The 17600-nt window shown below is 46.5% G+C and overlaps 1 protein-coding gene across 1 annotated transcript in view; it reads left to right on the top strand.

Moving 5' to 3' along the window:
- Positions 1-1613: 1613 nt before the first annotated feature.
- The window catches only part of LOC116375756 (stonustoxin subunit alpha-like), a 20579-nt gene continuing 4592 nt past the window's right edge, over positions 1614-17600 (top strand). Inside the window, exon 1 of the mRNA XM_031832827.1 lies at positions 1614-1621. Within this exon, the coding sequence (XP_031688687.1) occupies positions 1614-1621 (8 nt within the window). The remainder of the gene's footprint in view (positions 1622-17600) is intronic.

Raw genomic sequence — 17600 nt, forward strand, 5'->3', positions numbered from 1 at the left:
TATATACACTACCAGTCTACTAGTTATATATAGTACCAGTCTACTAGTTATATATAGTACCAGTCTACTAGTTATATACACTACCAGTCTACTAGTTATATATAGTACCAGTCTACTAGTCATATACACTACCAGTCTACTAGTTATATACACTACCAGTCTACTAGTTATATACACTACCAGTCTACTAGTTATATATAGTACCAGTCTACTAGTTATATATAGTACCAGTCTACTAGTTATATACAGTACCAGTCTACTAGTTATATACACTACCAGTCTACTAGTTATATACACTACCAGTCTACTAGTTATATATAGTACCAGTCTACTAGTTATATATAGTACCAGTCTACTAGTTATATATAGTACCAGTCTACTAGTTATATATAGTACCAGTCTACTAGTTATATATAGTACCAGTCTACTAGTTATATACACTACCAGTCTACTAGTTATATATAGTACCAGTCTACTAGTTATATACACTACCAGTCTACTAGTTATATACACTACCAGTCTACTAGTTATATATAGTACCAGTCTACTAGTTATATACACTACCAGTCTACTAGTTATATACACTACTAGTCTACTAGTTATATATAGTACCAGTCTACTAGTTATATACACTACCAGTCTACTAGCTATATATAGTACCAGTCTACTAGTCATATACACTACCAGTCTACTAGTTATATACACTACCAGTCTACTAGTTATATACACTACCAGTCTACTAGTTATATATAGTACCAGTCTACTAGTTATATATAGTACCAGTCTACTAGTTATATATAGTACCAGTCTACTAGTTATATACACTACCAGTCTACTAGTTATATATAGTACCAGTCTACTAGTCATATACACTACCAGTCTACTAGTTATATACACTACCAGTCTACTAGTTATATATAGTACCAGTCTACTAGTCATATACACTACCAGTTTTTCTAGCTTCATACAATATCAGTCTACTAGTTAGTGGGTTCAAGTCCAGGCTTTGCCTCAGTCGGCCAAGAGACCCATGCGGTGACACACATTTCCCCCTGCGTCGTCCGGGTCAGGGGAGGGTTTGGCCGGCAGGGATGTCCCATCGCGTACTAGCATCTCCTGTGGTGGAGATGGGGGCGCAGTGCACGCTGACACGGTCGCCAGCTGCACGGTGTTCCATTGGTGTGGCTGGCTTCCGGGTTAAGCCGGCCAAGAAGCAGTGCGGCTTGGTTGGGTTGTGTTTTGGGGGACGCACGGCTCTCGACCTTTGCCTCTTTCGAGAGACTCCTGGGAGTCCGTACAGGAAGCTAAAGAAATGTGGCTTGTCACCTAAAACCCTCATAAAACCCTCCTAAAACCCACCTAAAACCCTAAAACCTAATTTTTACAGATGCACAATTGATAGAATCCTGTCGGGCTGTATCACTGCCTGGTACGGCAACTGCACCGCCCACAACTGCAAGGCTCTCCAGAGGATGGTGTGGTCTGCCCAACGCATCACCGTGGGCAAACTACCCGCCCTCCTGGACACCTATAGCACCGATGTCACAGGAAGGCCAAAAATATTGTCAAGGACATCAACCACCTGAGCCATTCCCTGTTCTCCCGCTATCTAGATGGCAAGGTCAGTACAGGTGCATCAAAGCTGGGACCGAAAAACAACTTCTATCTCAAGGCCATCAGATTGTTAAACAGCCATCACTAGCACATTAGAGGCTGCTGCCATACATACAGACTGGAAATCATTGGTCACTTTAATAAATGGAACACTAGTCACTTTAATAAATGGAACACTAGTCACTTTAATAAATGGAACACTAGTCACTTTAATAAATGGAACACTAGTCACATTAATAAATGGAACACTGGTCACTTTAATAAATGGAACACTAGTCACTTTAATAAATGGAACACTAGTCACTTTAATAAATGGAACACTGGTCACTTTAATAAATGGAACACTAGTCACTTTAATAATTGGAACACTGGTCACTTTAATAAATGGAACACTAGTCACTTTAATAAATGGAACACTAGTCACTTTAATAAATGGAACACTAGTCACTTTAATAAATGGAACACTAGTCACTTTAATAAATGGAACACTAGTCACTTTAATAAATGGAACACTAGTCACTTTAATAAATGGAACACTAGTCACTTTAATAAATGGAACACTAGTCACTTTAATAAATGGAACACTAGTCACCTTAATAAATGGAACACTGGTCACTTTAATAATGGAACACTAGTCACTTTAATAAATGGAACACTAGTCACTTTAATAAATGGAACACTAGTCACTTTAATAAATGGAACACTGGTCACATTAATAATGGAACACTAGTCACTTTAATAAATGGAACACTGGTCACTTTAATAATGGAACACTGGTCACTTTAATAAATGGAACACTAGTCACTTTAATAAATGGAACACTAGTCACTTTAATAAATGGAACACTGGTCACATTAATAATGGAACACTAGTCACTTTAATAAATGGAACACTGGTCACTTTAATAATGGAACACTGGTCACTTTAATAAATGGAACACTGGTCACTTTAATAATGGAACACTAGTCACTTTAATAATGGAACACTGGTCACTTTAATAAATGGAACACTGGTCACTTTAATAAATGGAACACTGGTCACTTTAATAATGGAACACTGGTCACTTTAATAAATGGAACACTAGTCACTTTAATAATGGAACACTGGTCACTTTAATAAATGGAACACTGGTCACTTTAATAAATGGAACACTGGTCACTTTAATAATGGAACACTGGTCACTTTAATAAATGGAACACTAGTCACTTTAATAAATGGAACACTAGTCACTTTAATAAATGGAACACTGGTCACATTAATAATGGAACACTAGTCACTTTAATAAATGGAACACTAGTCACTTTAATAAATGGAACACTGGTCACTTTAATAATGGAACACTAGTCACTTTAATAAATGGAACACTGGTCACTTTAATAATGGAACACTAGTCACTTTAATAATTGGAACACTGGTCACTTTAATAAATGGAACACTAGTCACTTTAATAAATGGAACACTAGTCACTTTAATAAATGGAACACTAGTCACTTTAATAAATGGAACACTAGTCACTTTAATAAATGGAACACTAGTCACTTTAATAAATGGAACACTAGTCACTTTAATAAATGGAACACTAGTCACTTTAATAAATGGAACACTAGTCACTTTAATAAATGGAACACTAGTCACCTTAATAAATGGAACACTGGTCACTTTAATAATGGAACACTAGTCACTTTAATAAATGGAACACTAGTCACTTTAATAAATGGAACACTAGTCACTTTAATAAATGGAACACTGGTCACATTAATAATGGAACACTAGTCACTTTAATAAATGGAACACTGGTCACTTTAATAATGGAACACTGGTCACTTTAATAAATGGAACACTGGTCACTTTAATAAATGGAACACTAGTCACTTTAATAAATGGAACACTAGTCACTTTAATAAATGGAACACTGGTCACATTAATAATGGAACACTAGTCACTTTAATAAATGGAACACTGGTCACTTTAATAATGGAACACTGGTCACTTTAATAAATGGAACACTGGTCACTTTAATAATGGAACACTAGTCACTTTAATAATGGAACACTGGTCACTTTAATAATGGAACACTAGTCACTTTAATAAATGGAACACTGGTCACTTTAATAATGGAACACTAGTCACTTTAATAATGGAACACTGGTCACTTTAATAATGGAACACTAGTCACTTTAATAATGGAACACTGGTCACTTTAATAATGGAACACTGGTCACTTTAATAATGGAACACTGGTCACTTTAATAAATGGAACACTAGTCACTTTAATAAATGGAACACTGGTCACTTTAATAATGGAACACTGGTCACATTAATAATGGAACACTAGTCACTTTAATAAATGGAACACTAGTCACTTTAATAATGGAACACTGGTCACTTTAATAATGTGCACATATATGGCATTACTCAACTCATATGTGTATACTGTTCTTTATACTATTCTACTGTATCTCAGTCCGTTCTGCTCTGACATCGCTCGTCCACATGTATATTATCTTAATTCATTGCTACTTAGATTTGTGTGTATTGGGTGTATGTTGTGTAATTTGTTAGATATTACTGCACGGTCGGGAGCACAAGCATTTTACTACACCCGCAATAACATCTGCTAATCACGTGTATGAGACCAATAACATCTACTAAACATGTGTATGAGACCAATAACATCTACTAACCACGTGTGTCTGACCAAAACAATTCGATTTGACTAATTCCTTATTATCCTTTACAATTACATGGCCGTTTAAACGCCTATAGCCTAAAACCGAAAGGGCTCTGACTTCACAGTAGAAAGAGGAAAAGTGTCCCCAAAGAACGAATGGAAAAGCACCATTACTGTCTGAAAGCATCAGAATGATCCACACTTGATCAAATGTGTCCCAAATGGGCACTGGTCAAAAAATAATGCTCTACATAGGGGGAAAAGGGTGCCATTTGGGACAGAAAAATACTATGAATTAAACCTACAGTGGATGCAGCAGGTCTTAGCAGTGGTTTTTAGTCATGTCATTTGTGAATCGACTATGAGACTGACCCTGTCACCATTCCACATCTATACATGTTGTAGTAACGTAAGATAGCCACTAGGTGGCAGTGATAAACAACCTTTCATAGAGACATCAAAAGGCTTCAAACTGGGATGATCTTTATTACTTAACGATTTCTAAATGAAGTGAGGTGTGGAAAACATGGAAACCGCAGGGTTGTAGACATCATCTCACAAATGAAGAATCACAACAACAACAACAAGACACGGAATCACAACAACAACAAACGGAATCACAACAACAACAAACACAAAAAAGAAGCATCAAGAAGCATCAACTGAAAATTGAATCTCTCCTGTATCTGAGACCAGGGTGTCTCTTATCACTCCTGTATCTTGTCAGACAGGGACAGACAAGAGTAGGAGGGACAGACAGTGAGAGGAGGGACAGAGAGAGACAGACAAAGACAGACAGAGACAGGAGGGACAGAGAGAGACAGACAAAGACAGACAAGCACAGGAGGAACAGACAGGGACAGGAGGAACAGACAAGGACAGGAGGAACGGACAGGGACAGGAGGACAGACAGGGACAGGAGGGACAGAGAGGGACAGGAGGGACAGACAGGGACAGGAGGGACAGACAGGGACAGGAGGGACAGAGAGGGACAGACAGGGACAGACAAGGACAGGAGGAACAGACAGGGACAGGAGGAACAGACAGGGACAGGAGGAACAGACAAGGACAGGAGGAACAGACAGGGACAGGAGGGACAGACAGGGACAGGAGGGACAGACAGGGACAGACAGAGACAGGAGGGACAGACAGGGGACAGGCAGAGACAGACAGGGATGGGAGTGTTACACAGGGACAGACAGGGACAGGAGGGACAGACAGGGACAGGAGGGACAGACAGGGACAGGAGGGACAGACAGGGACAGACAGAGACAGGAGGGACAGACAGGGACAGACAGGGACAGACAGGGACAGACAGAGACAGGAGGGACAGACAGGGACAGACAGAGACAGGAGGGACAGAGAGGGACAGACAGAGACAGGAGGGACAGAGAGGGACAGACAGGGAGAGGAGGGTTACACAGGGACAACAAGGACAGCTTAGTGGTTAGAGTGTAGAGGTGGCAGGTAGCCTAGTGGTTAGAGTGTAGGGGTGGTAGGTAGCCTAGTGGTTAGAGTGTAGAGGGGGCAGGTAGTCTAGTGGTTAGAGTGTAGAGGGGGCAGGTAGCCTAGTGGTTAGAGTGTAGAGGGGGCAGGTAGTCTAGTGGTTAGAGTGTAGAGGCGGCAGGTAGCCTAGTGGTTAGAGTGTAGAGGTGGCAGGTAGCCTAGTGGTTAGAGTGTAGAGGTGGCAGGTAGCCTAGTGGTTAGAGTGTAGAGGAGGCAGGTAGCCTAGTGGTTAGAGTGTAGAGGGGGCAGGTAGCCTAGTGGTTAGAGTGTAGAGGTGGCAGGTAGACAAGTGGTTAGAGTGTAGAGGTGGCAGATTGTCTAGTGGTTAGAATGTAGAGGAGGTAGGTACACTAGTGGTTAGAGTGTAGAGGTGGCAGGTAGTCTAGTGGTTAGAGTGTAGAGGAGGCAGGTAGCCTAGTGGTTAGAGTGGAGAGGTGACAGGTAGCCTAGTGGTTAGAGTGGAGAGGTGGCAGGTAGCCTAGTGGTTAGAGTGGAGAGGTGACAGGTAGCCTAGTGGTTAGAGTGTAGAGGTGGCAGGTAGCCTAGTGGTTAGAGTGTAGAGGTGGCAGGTAGCCTAGTGGTTAGAGTGTAGAGGTGGCAGGTAGCCTAGTGGTTAGAGTGTAGAGAAGGCAGGTAGCCTAGTGGTTAGAGTGTAGAGGAGGCACGTAGCCTAGTGGTTAGAGTGTAGAGGAGGCAGGTAGCCTAGTGGTTAGAGTGTAGAGAAGGCAGGTAGTCTAGTGGTTAGAGTGTAGAGGAGGCAGGTAGCCTAGTGGTTAGAGTATAGAGGTGGCAGGTAGCCTAGTGGTTAGAGTATAGAGGAGGCAGGTAGCCTAGTGGTTAGAGTGTAGGGGTGGCAGGTAGCCTAGTGGTTAGAGTGTAGAGGTGGCAGGTAGCCTAGTGGTTAGAGTGTAGAGGTGGCAGGTAGCCTAGTGGTTAGACTGTAGAGGTGGCAGGTAGCCTTGTCTCAGGATGGTAAGTTGGTGGTTGAAGATAACCCTCTAGTGGTGTGGTGGCTGTGCTTTGGCAAAGTGGGTGGGGTTATATCCTGCCTGTTTGGCCCTGTCCGGGGGGTGTCCTCGGATGGGGCCACAGTGTCTCCTGACCCCTCCTGTCTCAGCCTCCAGTATTTATGCTGCAGTAGTTTATGTGTCGGGGGGCAAGGATCAGTTTGTTATATCTGGAGTACTTCTCCTGTCTTATCCGGTGTCCTGTGTGAATTTAAGTATGCTCTCTCTAATTCTCTCTTTCTCTCTTTCTTTCTCTCTGATGACCTGAGCCCTAGGACCATGCCTCAGGTGTCCTGTGTGAATTTAAGTATGCTCTCTCTAATTCTCTCTTTCTCTCTTTCTTTCTCTCTGATGACCTGAGCCCTAGGACCATGCCTGAGCCCTCACCTGACATGATGACTCCTTGCTGTCCTCAGTCCACCTGGTTGTGCTGCTGCTCTAGTTTCAACTGTTCTGCCTGCGACTATGGAACTCTGACCTGTTCACTGGACGTGCTACCTGTCCCAGACCTAATGTTTTCAACTCTTAATGATCGGCTATGAAAAGCCAACTGACATTTACTCCTGAAGTGCTGACTTTCTGCACCCTCGATAACTACTGTGGTTATTATTATTTGACCCTGCTGGTCATCTATGAACATTTGAACATCTTGGCCATGTTCTGTTATAATCTCCACCCGGCACAGCCAAAAGAGGACTGGCCACCCCTCATAGCCTGGTTACTCTCTAGGTTTCTTCCTAGGTTTTGGCCTGTCTAGGGAGTTTTCCTAGCCACCGTGCTTCTACACCTGCATTGCTTCTTTAGGCTGGGTTTCTGTACAGCACTTTGAGATATCAGCTGATGTAAGAAGGGCTTTATAAATACATTTGATTGGATAGACAGGGACAGGAGGGACAAGGACAGACAGGGACAGACAGGGACAGACAGGGACAAGAGGGAAAGACAGGGACAAGAGGGACAGACAGGGACAGACAGGGACAAGAGGGAAAGACAGGGACAGACAGGGACAGGAGGGACAGACAGGGACAGACAGGGACAGACAGGGACAGACAGGGACAAGAGGGACAGACAAGGACAGACAGGGACAAGAGGGACGACAGGGACGACAAGGACAGACAGGGACAAGAGGGAAAGACAGGGACAGACAAGGACAGACAGGGACAAGAGGGACAGACAGGGACAAGAGGGACAGCCAGGGACTGACAGGGACAAGAGGGAAAGAACAGGGACAGACAGGACAAGAGGGAAAGACAGGGACAGACAGGGACAAGAGGGAAAGACAGGGACAGACAGGGACAGACAGGGACAAGAGGGACAGACAGGGACAGACAGGGAAAAGAGGGACAAGAGGGACAAGAGGGAAAGACAGGGACAGACAGGGACAGACAGGGACAGACAGGGACAGACAGGGACAAGAGGGACAGACAGGGACAAGAGGGACAGACAGGGACAAGAGGACAGACAGGGACAAGAGGGACAGACAGGGTATTGGATAGACAGGGACAGACAGGGACAAGAGGGACAAGAGGGGCAGACAGGGACGAACAGGGACAAGAGGAAGAGGGAACAGACAGGGACAGACAGGGACAGACAGGGACAAGAGGGACAGACAGGGACAAGAGGGACAGACAGGGACAGACAGGGACAAGAGGGAAAGACAGGGACAGACAGGGACAAGAGGGAAAGACAGGGACAGACAGGGACAAGAGGGAAAGACAGGGACGACAGGGACAAGAGGGAAAGACAGGGACAGACAGGGACAAGAGGGAAAGACAGGGACAGACAGGGACAGACAGGGACAAGAGGGACAGACAGGGACAGACAGGGACAGACAGGGACAAGAGGGACAAGAGGGACAAGAGGGAAAGACAGGGACAGACAGGGACAGACAGGGACAGACAGGGACAAGAGGGACAGACAGGGACAAGAGGGACAGACAGGGACAAGAGGGACAGACAGGGACAAGAGGGACAGACAGGGTATTGGATAGACAGGGACAGACAGGGACAAGAGGGACAAGAGGGACAGACAGGGACAAGAGGGACAAGAGGGACAGACAGGGACAGACAGGGACAAGAGGGACAGACAGGGACAAGAGGGACAGACAGGGACAGACAGGGACAAGAGCGACAGACAGGGTATTGGATAGACAGGGACAGACATTAAACATTACACTCACAGAAGTTTCAAAAGAATAAAGACATTACAAATGTCATATTATATACTTATTTACAGTGTTGTAACGATGTACAAATGGTTAAAGTACAAAGGGAAAATAAATAAACATAAATAAGGGTTGTATTTACAGTGGTGTTTGTTCTTCACTGGTTGCCCTTTTCTTGTGGCAACAGGTCACAAATCTTGCTGCTGTGATGACACACTGTGGTTTTTCACCCAGTAGATATGGGAGTTTATCAAAATTGGATTTGTGGATCTGTGTAAGCTGAGAGAAATATGTGTCTCTAATATGGTCAGGAGGTTAGGAAGTGCAGCTCAGATTTCACCAGGTCCTGAGGCAACAAAGCCTCCCAAACCATCACACTACCACCACCACCGTGCTTGCCATTTGGTATGAGGTTATTACTGTGGAATGCAGTGTTTTGGTTTTCGGCGTAATGAGATTCATGTCGTCTACAAACTTGACTCCAGTTTACCGAAAAGCACCTGGATGATCATCAAGACTCTTGGAAGAATGTTCTAGAATATTCTATGGACAGATTAATTAAAAGTATAACTCTGGACGACATGGGTCCCATTATGCCTGGTGAAAACCAAACACTGCATTCCACAGTAGAAACCTCATACCAACGGTCCAGCATGGTGGTGGTAGTGTGATGGTTTGGGGTCAGCATGGTGGTGGTGGTGTGATGGTTTGGGGTCCAGCATGGTGGTGGTAGTGTGATGGTTTGGGGTCCAGCATGGTGGTGGTAGTGTGATGGTTTGGGGTCCAGCATGGTGGTGGTAGTGTGATGGTAGTGTGATGGTTTGGGGTCAGCATGGTGGTGGTAGTGTGATGGTTTGGGGTCAGCATGGTGGTGGTAGAGTGATGGTTTGGGGTCAGCATGGTGGTGGTAGTGTGATGGTTTGGGGTCAGCATGGTGGTGGTAGTGTGATGGTAGTGTGATGGTTTGGGGTCAGCATGGTGGTGGTAGTGTGATGGTTTGGGGGTCCAGCATGGTGGTGGTAGTGTGATGGTAGTGTGATGGTTTGGGGTCCAGCATGGTGGTGGTAGTGTGATGGTTTGGGGTCCAGCATGGTGGTGGTAGTGTGATGGTTTGGGGTCAAGCATGGTGGTGGTAGTGTGATGGTTTGGGGTCCAGCATGGTGGTGGTAGTGTGATGGTTTGGGGTCAAGCATGGTGGTGGTAGTGTGATGGTTTGGGGTCAAGCATGGTGGTGGTAGTGTGATGGTTTGGGGTCAGCATGGTGGTGTAGTGTGATGGTTTGGGGTCCAGCATGGTGGTGGTAGTGTGATGGTTTGGGGTCAGCATGGTGGTGGTAGTGTGATGGTTTGGGGTCAGCATGGTGGTGGTAGTGTGATGGTAGTGTGATGGTTTGGGGTCAAGCATGGTGGTGGTAGTGTGATGGTTTGGGGTCAGCATGGTGGTGGTAGTGTGATGGTTTGGGGTCCAGCATGGTGGTGGTAGTGTGATGGTAGTGTGATGGTTTGGGGTCCAGCATGGTGGTGGTAGTGTGATGGTTTGGGGTCCAGCATGGTGGTGGTAGTGTGATGGTTTGGGGTCCAGCATGGTGGTGGTAGTGTGATGGTTTGGGGTCAGCATGGTGGTGGTAGTGTGATGGTTTGGGGTCCAGCATGGTGGTGGTAGTGTGATGGTTTGGGGTCCAGCATGGTGGTGGTAGTGTGATGGTTTGGGGTCCAGCATGGTGGTGGTAGTGTGGTGGTTTGGGGTCAGCATGGTGGTGGTAGTGTGATGGTTTGGGGTCAGCATGGTGGTGGTAGTGTGATGGTTTGGGGGTCAAGCATGGTGGTGGTAGTGTGATGGTAGTGTGATGGTTTGGGGTCAAGCATGGTGGTGGTAGTGTGATGGTTTGGGGTCAGCATGGTGGTGGTAATGTGATGGTTTGGGGTCAGCATGGTGGTGGTAGTGTGATGGTAGTGTGATGGTTTGTGGTCCAGCATGGTGGTGGTAGTGTGGTGGTGGTGTGATGGTTTGGGGTCCAGCATGGTGGTGGTAGTGTGATGGTTTGGGGTCCAGCATGGTGGTGGTAGTGTGATGGTTTGGGGTCCAGCATGGTGGTGGTAGTGTGATGGTTTGGGGTCAGCATGGTGGTGGTAGTGTGATGGTTTGGGGTCAGCATGGTGGTGGTAGTGTGATGGTTTGGGGTCAGCATGGTGGTGGTAGTGTGATGGTAGTGTGATGGTTTGGGGTCCAGCATGGTGGTGGTGGTGTGATGGTTTGGGGTCCAGCATGGTGGTGGTAGTGTGATGGTTTGGGGTCAGCATGGTGGTGGTAGTGTGATGGTTTGGGGTCCAGCATGGTGGTGGTAGTGTGATGGTAGTGTGATGGTTTTGGGGTCCAGCATGGTGGTGGTAGTGTGATGGTTTGGGGTCCAGCATGGTGGTGGTAGTGTGATGGTTTGGGGTCAAGCATGGTGGTGGTAGTGTGATGGTTTGGGGTCCAGCATGGTGGTGGTAGTGTGATGGTTTGGGGTCAGCATGGTGGTGGTAGTGTGATGGTTTGGGGTCAGCATGGTGGTGGTAGTGTGATGGTAGTGTGATGGTTTGGGGTCAAGCATGGTGGTGGTAGTGTGATGGTTTGGGGTCAGCATGGTGGTGGTAGTGTGATGGTTTGGGGTCCAGCATGGTGGTGGTAGTGTGATGGTAGTGTGATGGTTTGGGGTCCAGCATGGTGGTGGTAGTGTGATGGTTTGGGGTCCAGCATGGTGGTGGTAGTGTGATGGTTTGGGGTCCAGCATGGTGGTGGTAGTGTGATGGTTTGGGGTCAGCATGGTGGTGGTAGTGTGATGGTTTGGGGTCCAGCATGGTGGTGGTAGTGTGATGGTTTGGGGTCCAGCATGGTGGTGGTAGTGTGATGGTTTGGGGTCAAGCATGGTGGTGGTAGTGTGATGGTTTGGGGTCAAGCATGGTGGTGGTAGTGTGATGGTTTGGGGTCAGCATGGTGGTGTAGTGTGATGGTTTGGGGTCCAGCATGGTGGTGGTAGTGTGATGGTTTGGGGTCAGCATGGTGGTGGTAGTGTGATGGTTTGGGGTCAGCATGGTGGTGGTAGTGTGATGGTAGTGTGATGGTTTGGGGTCAAGCATGGTGGTGGTAGTGTGATGGTTTGGGGTCAGCATGGTGGTGGTAGTGTGATGGTTTGGGGTCCAGCATGGTGGTGGTAGTGTGATGGTAGTGTGATGGTTTGGGGGTCCAGCATGGTGGTGGTAGTGTGATGGTTTGGGGTCCAGCATGGTGGTGGTAGTGTGATGGTTTGGGGTCCAGCATGGTGGTGGTAGTGTGATGGTTTGGGGGTCAGCATGTGGTGGTAGTGTGATGGTTTGGGGTCCAGCATGGTGGTGGTAGTGTGATGGTTTGGGGTCCAGCATGGTGGTGGTAGTGTGATGGTTTGGGGTCCAGCATGGTGGTGGTAGTGTGGTGGTTTGGGGTCAGCATGGTGGTGGTAGTGTGATGGTTTGGGGTCAGCATGGTGGTGGTAGTGTGATGGTTTGGGGTCAAGCATGGTGGTGGTAGTGTGATGGTAGTGTGATGGTTTGGGGTCAAGCATGGTGGTGGTAGTGTGATGGTTTGGGGTCAGCATGGTGGTGGTAATGTGATGGTTTGGGGTCAGCATGGTGGTGGTAGTGTGATGGTAGTGTGATGGTTTGTGGTCCAGCATGGTGGTGGTAGTGTGGTGGTGGTGTGATGGTTTGGGGTCCAGCATGGTGGTGGTAGTGTGATGGTTTGGGGTCCAGCATGGTGGTGGTAGTGTGATGGTTTGGGGTCCAGCATGGTGGTGGTAGTGTGATGGTTGGGGTCAGCATGGTGGTGGTAGTGTGATGGTTTGGGGTCAGCATGGTGGTGGTAGTGTGATGGTAGTGTGATGGTTTGGGGTCCAGCATGGTGGTGGTGGTGTGATGGTTTGGGGTCCAGCATGGTGGTGGTAGTGTGATGGTTTGGGGTCCAGCATGGTGGTGGTAGTGTGATGGTTTGGGGTCAGCATGGTGGTGGTAGTGTGATGGTTTGGGGTCCAGCATGGTGGTGGTAGTGTGATGGTTTGGGGTCCAGCATGGTGGTGGTAGTGTGATGGTTTGGGGTCCAGCATGGTGGTGGTAGTGTGATGGTTTGGGGTCCAGCATGGTGGTGGTAGTGTGATGGTAGTGTGATGGTTTGGGGGTCCAGCATGGTGGTGGTAGTGTGATGGTTTGGGGTCAGCATGGTGGTGGTAGTGTGATGGTTTGGGGTCAGCATGGTGGTGGTAGTGTGATGGTTTGGGGTCCAGCATGGTGGTGGTAGTGTGATGGTTTGGGGTCAGCATGGTGGTGGTAGTGTGATGGTTTGGGGTCAGCATGGTGGTGGTAGTGTGATGGTAGTGTGATGGTTTGGGGTCCAGCATGGTGGTGGTGGTGTGATGGTTTGGGGTCCAGCATGGTGGTGGTAGTGTGATGGTTTGGGGTCCAGCATGGTGGTGGTAGTGTGATGGTTGGGGTCAGCATGGTGGTGGTAGTGTGATGGTTTGGGGTTCAGCAGGGTGGTGGTAGTGTGATGGTTTGGGGGTCCAGCATGGTGGTGGTAGTGTGATGGTAGTGTGATGGTTTGGGGTCCAGCATGGTGGTGGTAGTGTGATGGTTTGGGGTCAGCATGGTGGTGGTAGTGTGATGGTTGGGGTCCAGCATGGTGGTGGTAGTGTGGTGGTTTGGGGTCAGCATGGTGGTGGTAGTGTGATGGTTTGGGGTCAGCATGGTGGTGGTAGTGTGATGGCTTGGGGTCAGCATGGTGGTGGTAGTGTGATGGTTTGGGGTCCAGCATGGTGGTGGTAGTGTGATGGTTTGGGGTCCAGCATGGTGGTGGTAGTGTGATGGTAGTGTGATGGTTTGGGGTCCAGCATGGTGGTGGTAGTGTTGTGGTAGTGTGATGGTTGGGGTCAGCATGGTGGTGGTAGTGTGATGGTTTGGGGTCAGCATGGTGGTGGTACTGTGATGGTTTGGGGTCAGCATGTTGGTGGTAGTGTGATGGTTTGGGGTCAGCATGGTGGTGGTAGTGTGATGGTTTGGGGTCCAGCATGGTGGTAGTAGTGTAATGGTTTGGGGATGCTTTGCTGCCTCAGGACCTGGACGACTTGCCTTAATAGAAGGAACCATGAATTCTGCTCTGTATCAGAGAATATCAGGCCATCCGTCTGTGAGCTAAAGCTGAAACCCAGTCAGGTCACACAGCAAGACAATGATCCAAAACACACAATCCAATCTACATGAAAAGCAACACATGTAGGAATGACCTAGTCAAAGTCCAGACCTAATCCCAGTTGAGATGTTGTGGCAGGATTTGAAATGACCAGTTCATGATTGAAAACCAACAAATGTCTCTGAGTTAAAGCAGTACTGCCATGGAAGAGTTGGCCACAATTCCTCCACAGCAACGTGAGAGACTGATCAATAACTACAGGAAGTGTTTGGTTGGTCAACAACTACAGGAAGTGTTTGGTTGGTCAACAACTACAGGAAGTGTTTGGTTGGTCAATAACTACAGGAAGTGTTTGGTTGGTCAATAACTATAGGAAGTGTTTGGTTGGTCAACAAATACAGGAAGTGTTTGGTTGGTCAACAACTACAGGAAGTGTTTGGTTGGAGTCATTGCAGCTACAGTAAATTCCTCCACAGCGACGTGAAAGACTGATCAATAACTACAGGAAGTGTTTGGTTGGAGTCATTGCTGCTACAGTAAATTCCTCCACAGCGACGTGAAAGACTGATCAATAACTACAGGAAGTGTTTGGTTGGAGTCATTGCTGCTACAGTAAATTCCTCCACAGTGACGTGAGAGACTGATCAATAACTACAGGAAGTGTTTGGTTGGAGTCATTGCTGCTACAGTAAATTCCTCCACAGCGACATGAGAGACTGATCAATAACTACAGGAAGTGTTTGGTTGGTCAACAACTACAGGAAGTGTTTGGTTGGTCAACAACTACAGGAAGTGTTTGGTTGGTCAACAACTACAGGAAGTGTTTGGTTGGTCAATAACTACAGGAAGTGTTTGGTTGGTCAATAACTACAGGAAGTGTTTGGTTGGTCAACAACTACAGGAAGTGTTTGGATGGAGTCATTGCAGCTACAGTAAATTCCTCCACAGCGACGTGAGAGACTGATCAATAACTACAGGAAGTGTTTGGTTGGAGTCATTGCTGCTACAGTAAATTCCTCCACAGCGACGTGAGAGACTGATCAATAACTACAGGAAGTGTTTGGTTGGTCAACAACTAGAGGAAGTGTTTGGTTGGTCAATAACTACAGGACGTGTTTGGTTGGTCAATAACTACAGAAAGTGTTTGGTTGGTCAACAACTACAGGAAGTGTTTGGTTGGTCAATAACTACAGGAAGTGTTTAGTTGGTCAATAACTACAGGAAGTGTTTGGTTGGTCAACAACTACAGGAAGTGTTTGGTTGGTCAATAACTACAGGAAGTGTTTAGTTGGTCAATAACTACAGGAAGTGTTTGGTTGGTCAATAACTACAGGAAGTGTTTGGTTGGTCAACAACTACAGGAAGTGTTTGGTTGGTCAACAACTACAGGAAGTGTTTGGTTGGTCAATAACTACAGGAAGTGTTTGGCTGGAGTCATTGCAGCTAAAGGTGGAACAACCAGTTATTGACTGTAAGTTGAGTGCAAATACTTTTTCACACATCACTCTGTCTCTCACACACACCAGCCCCCATTGCTCTCGCTTACAACACACACACACACACACACACACACACACACACACACACACACACACACACACACACACACACACACACACACACACACACACACACTTCACACCACTGTGCCAGTCCCTAGAGTGTCAACAGCTCGATGAATCTGTCCCGTGCCAGTCCCTAGAGTGTTAACAGCTCGATGAATCTGTCCCGTGCCAGTCCATAGAGTGTTAACAGGTCGATGCATCTGTCCTGTGCCAGTCCCCAGAGTGTTAACAGGTCGATGAATCTGTCCCGTGCCAGTCCCTAGTGTGTTAACAGGTTGAATCATTGTCCCGTGCCAGTCCCCAGAGTGTTAACAGGTCAATACATCTGTCCCGTGCCAGTCCATAGAGTGTTAACAGGTCGATGCATCTGTTCCGTGCCAGTCCCTAGTGTGTTAACAGGTCGATGAATCTGTCCCGTGCCAGTCCCCAGAGTGTTAACAGGTCGATGCATCTGTCCCGTGCCAGTCCCCAGAGTGTTAACAGGTTGAAACATCTGTCCCGTGCCAGACCCCAGAGTGTTAACAGGTCCTGCCTGGGTTGAAGCGGTGCAGGCCTCAGTAGACCACTTGGCAGCACACGTCAACAATCCAACCTGCTACTGTTGGAGACACATGAACTTCCTGTTGTTGTGGTTGTTGTTATTGTTGCCGTTTCCTGTTTAGACTGTTTTGGTATGGTCATATCCTCTCTCTCTCTGTCTCTCTCTCTCTCTCTCTCTCTCTCCAGAGGTATCAGTCTCTCTCGCTCTCTCCAGAGTTATCAGTCTATCTCTCTCTCTCTCTGTCTGTCTCTCTCTCTCTCTCTCTCTCTCTCTCTCTCCAGAGTAAATCAATCTCTCTCTCTCTCTCTCTCTCTTTCTCTCTCTCTCTCTCTCTCTCTCTCTCTCTCTCTCTCTCTCTCCAGAGTTATCAGTCTATATCTCCCTCTCTCTCCAGAGTTATCAGTCTCTCTCTCTCTCAATTCAATTCAATTCAAGGGCTTTATTGACATGGGAAACATGTGTTAACATTGCCAAAGCAAGTGAGGTAGATAATATATAAAGTGAAATAAACAATAAAAATTAACAGTAAACATTACACATACAGAAGTTTCAAAACAATAAAGACACTACAAATGTCATAGTATATATATATACAATGTACAAATGGTTAAAGGACACAAGATAAAATAATAAGCATAAATATGGGTTGTATTTACAATGGTGTTTGTTCTTCACTGGTTGCCCTTTTCTTGTGGCAACAGGTCACAAATCTTGCTGCTGTGATGGCACACTGTGGAATTTCACCCAGTAGATATGGGAGTTTATCAAAATTGGATTTGTTTTTGAATTCTTTGTGGATCTGTGTAATCTGAGGGAAATATGTCTCTCTAATATGGTCCTACATTGGGGCAGGGAGGTTAGGAAGTACAGCTCAGTTTCCACCTCATTTTGTGGGCAGTGAGCACATAGCCTGTCTTCTCTTGAGAGCCATGTCTGCCTACGGCGGCCTTTCTCAATAGCAAGGCTATGCTCACTGAGTCTGTACATCGTCAAAGCTTTCCTTAATTTTGGGTCAGTCACAGTGGTCAGGTATTCTGCCGCTGTGTACTCTCTGTGTAGGGCCAAATAGCATTCTAGTTTGCTCTGTTTTTTTGTTAATTCTTTCCAATGTGTCAAGTAATTATCTTTTGTTTTCTCATGATTTGGTTGGGTCTAATTGTGTTTCTGTCCTGGGGCTCTGTAGGGTGTGTTTGTGTTTGTGAACAGAGCCCCAGGACCAGCTTACTTAGGGGACTCTTCTCCAGGTTCATCTCTCTGTAGGTGATGGCTTTGTTATGGAAGGTTTGTGAATCGCTTCCTTTTAGGTGGTTGTAGAATTTAGCAGCTCTTTTCTTCT

The sequence above is a fragment of the Oncorhynchus kisutch genome, linkage group LG10 (genome assembly GCF_002021735.2).
Source record: "Oncorhynchus kisutch isolate 150728-3 linkage group LG10, Okis_V2, whole genome shotgun sequence".
Taxonomy (NCBI): domain Eukaryota; kingdom Metazoa; phylum Chordata; class Actinopteri; order Salmoniformes; family Salmonidae; genus Oncorhynchus; species Oncorhynchus kisutch.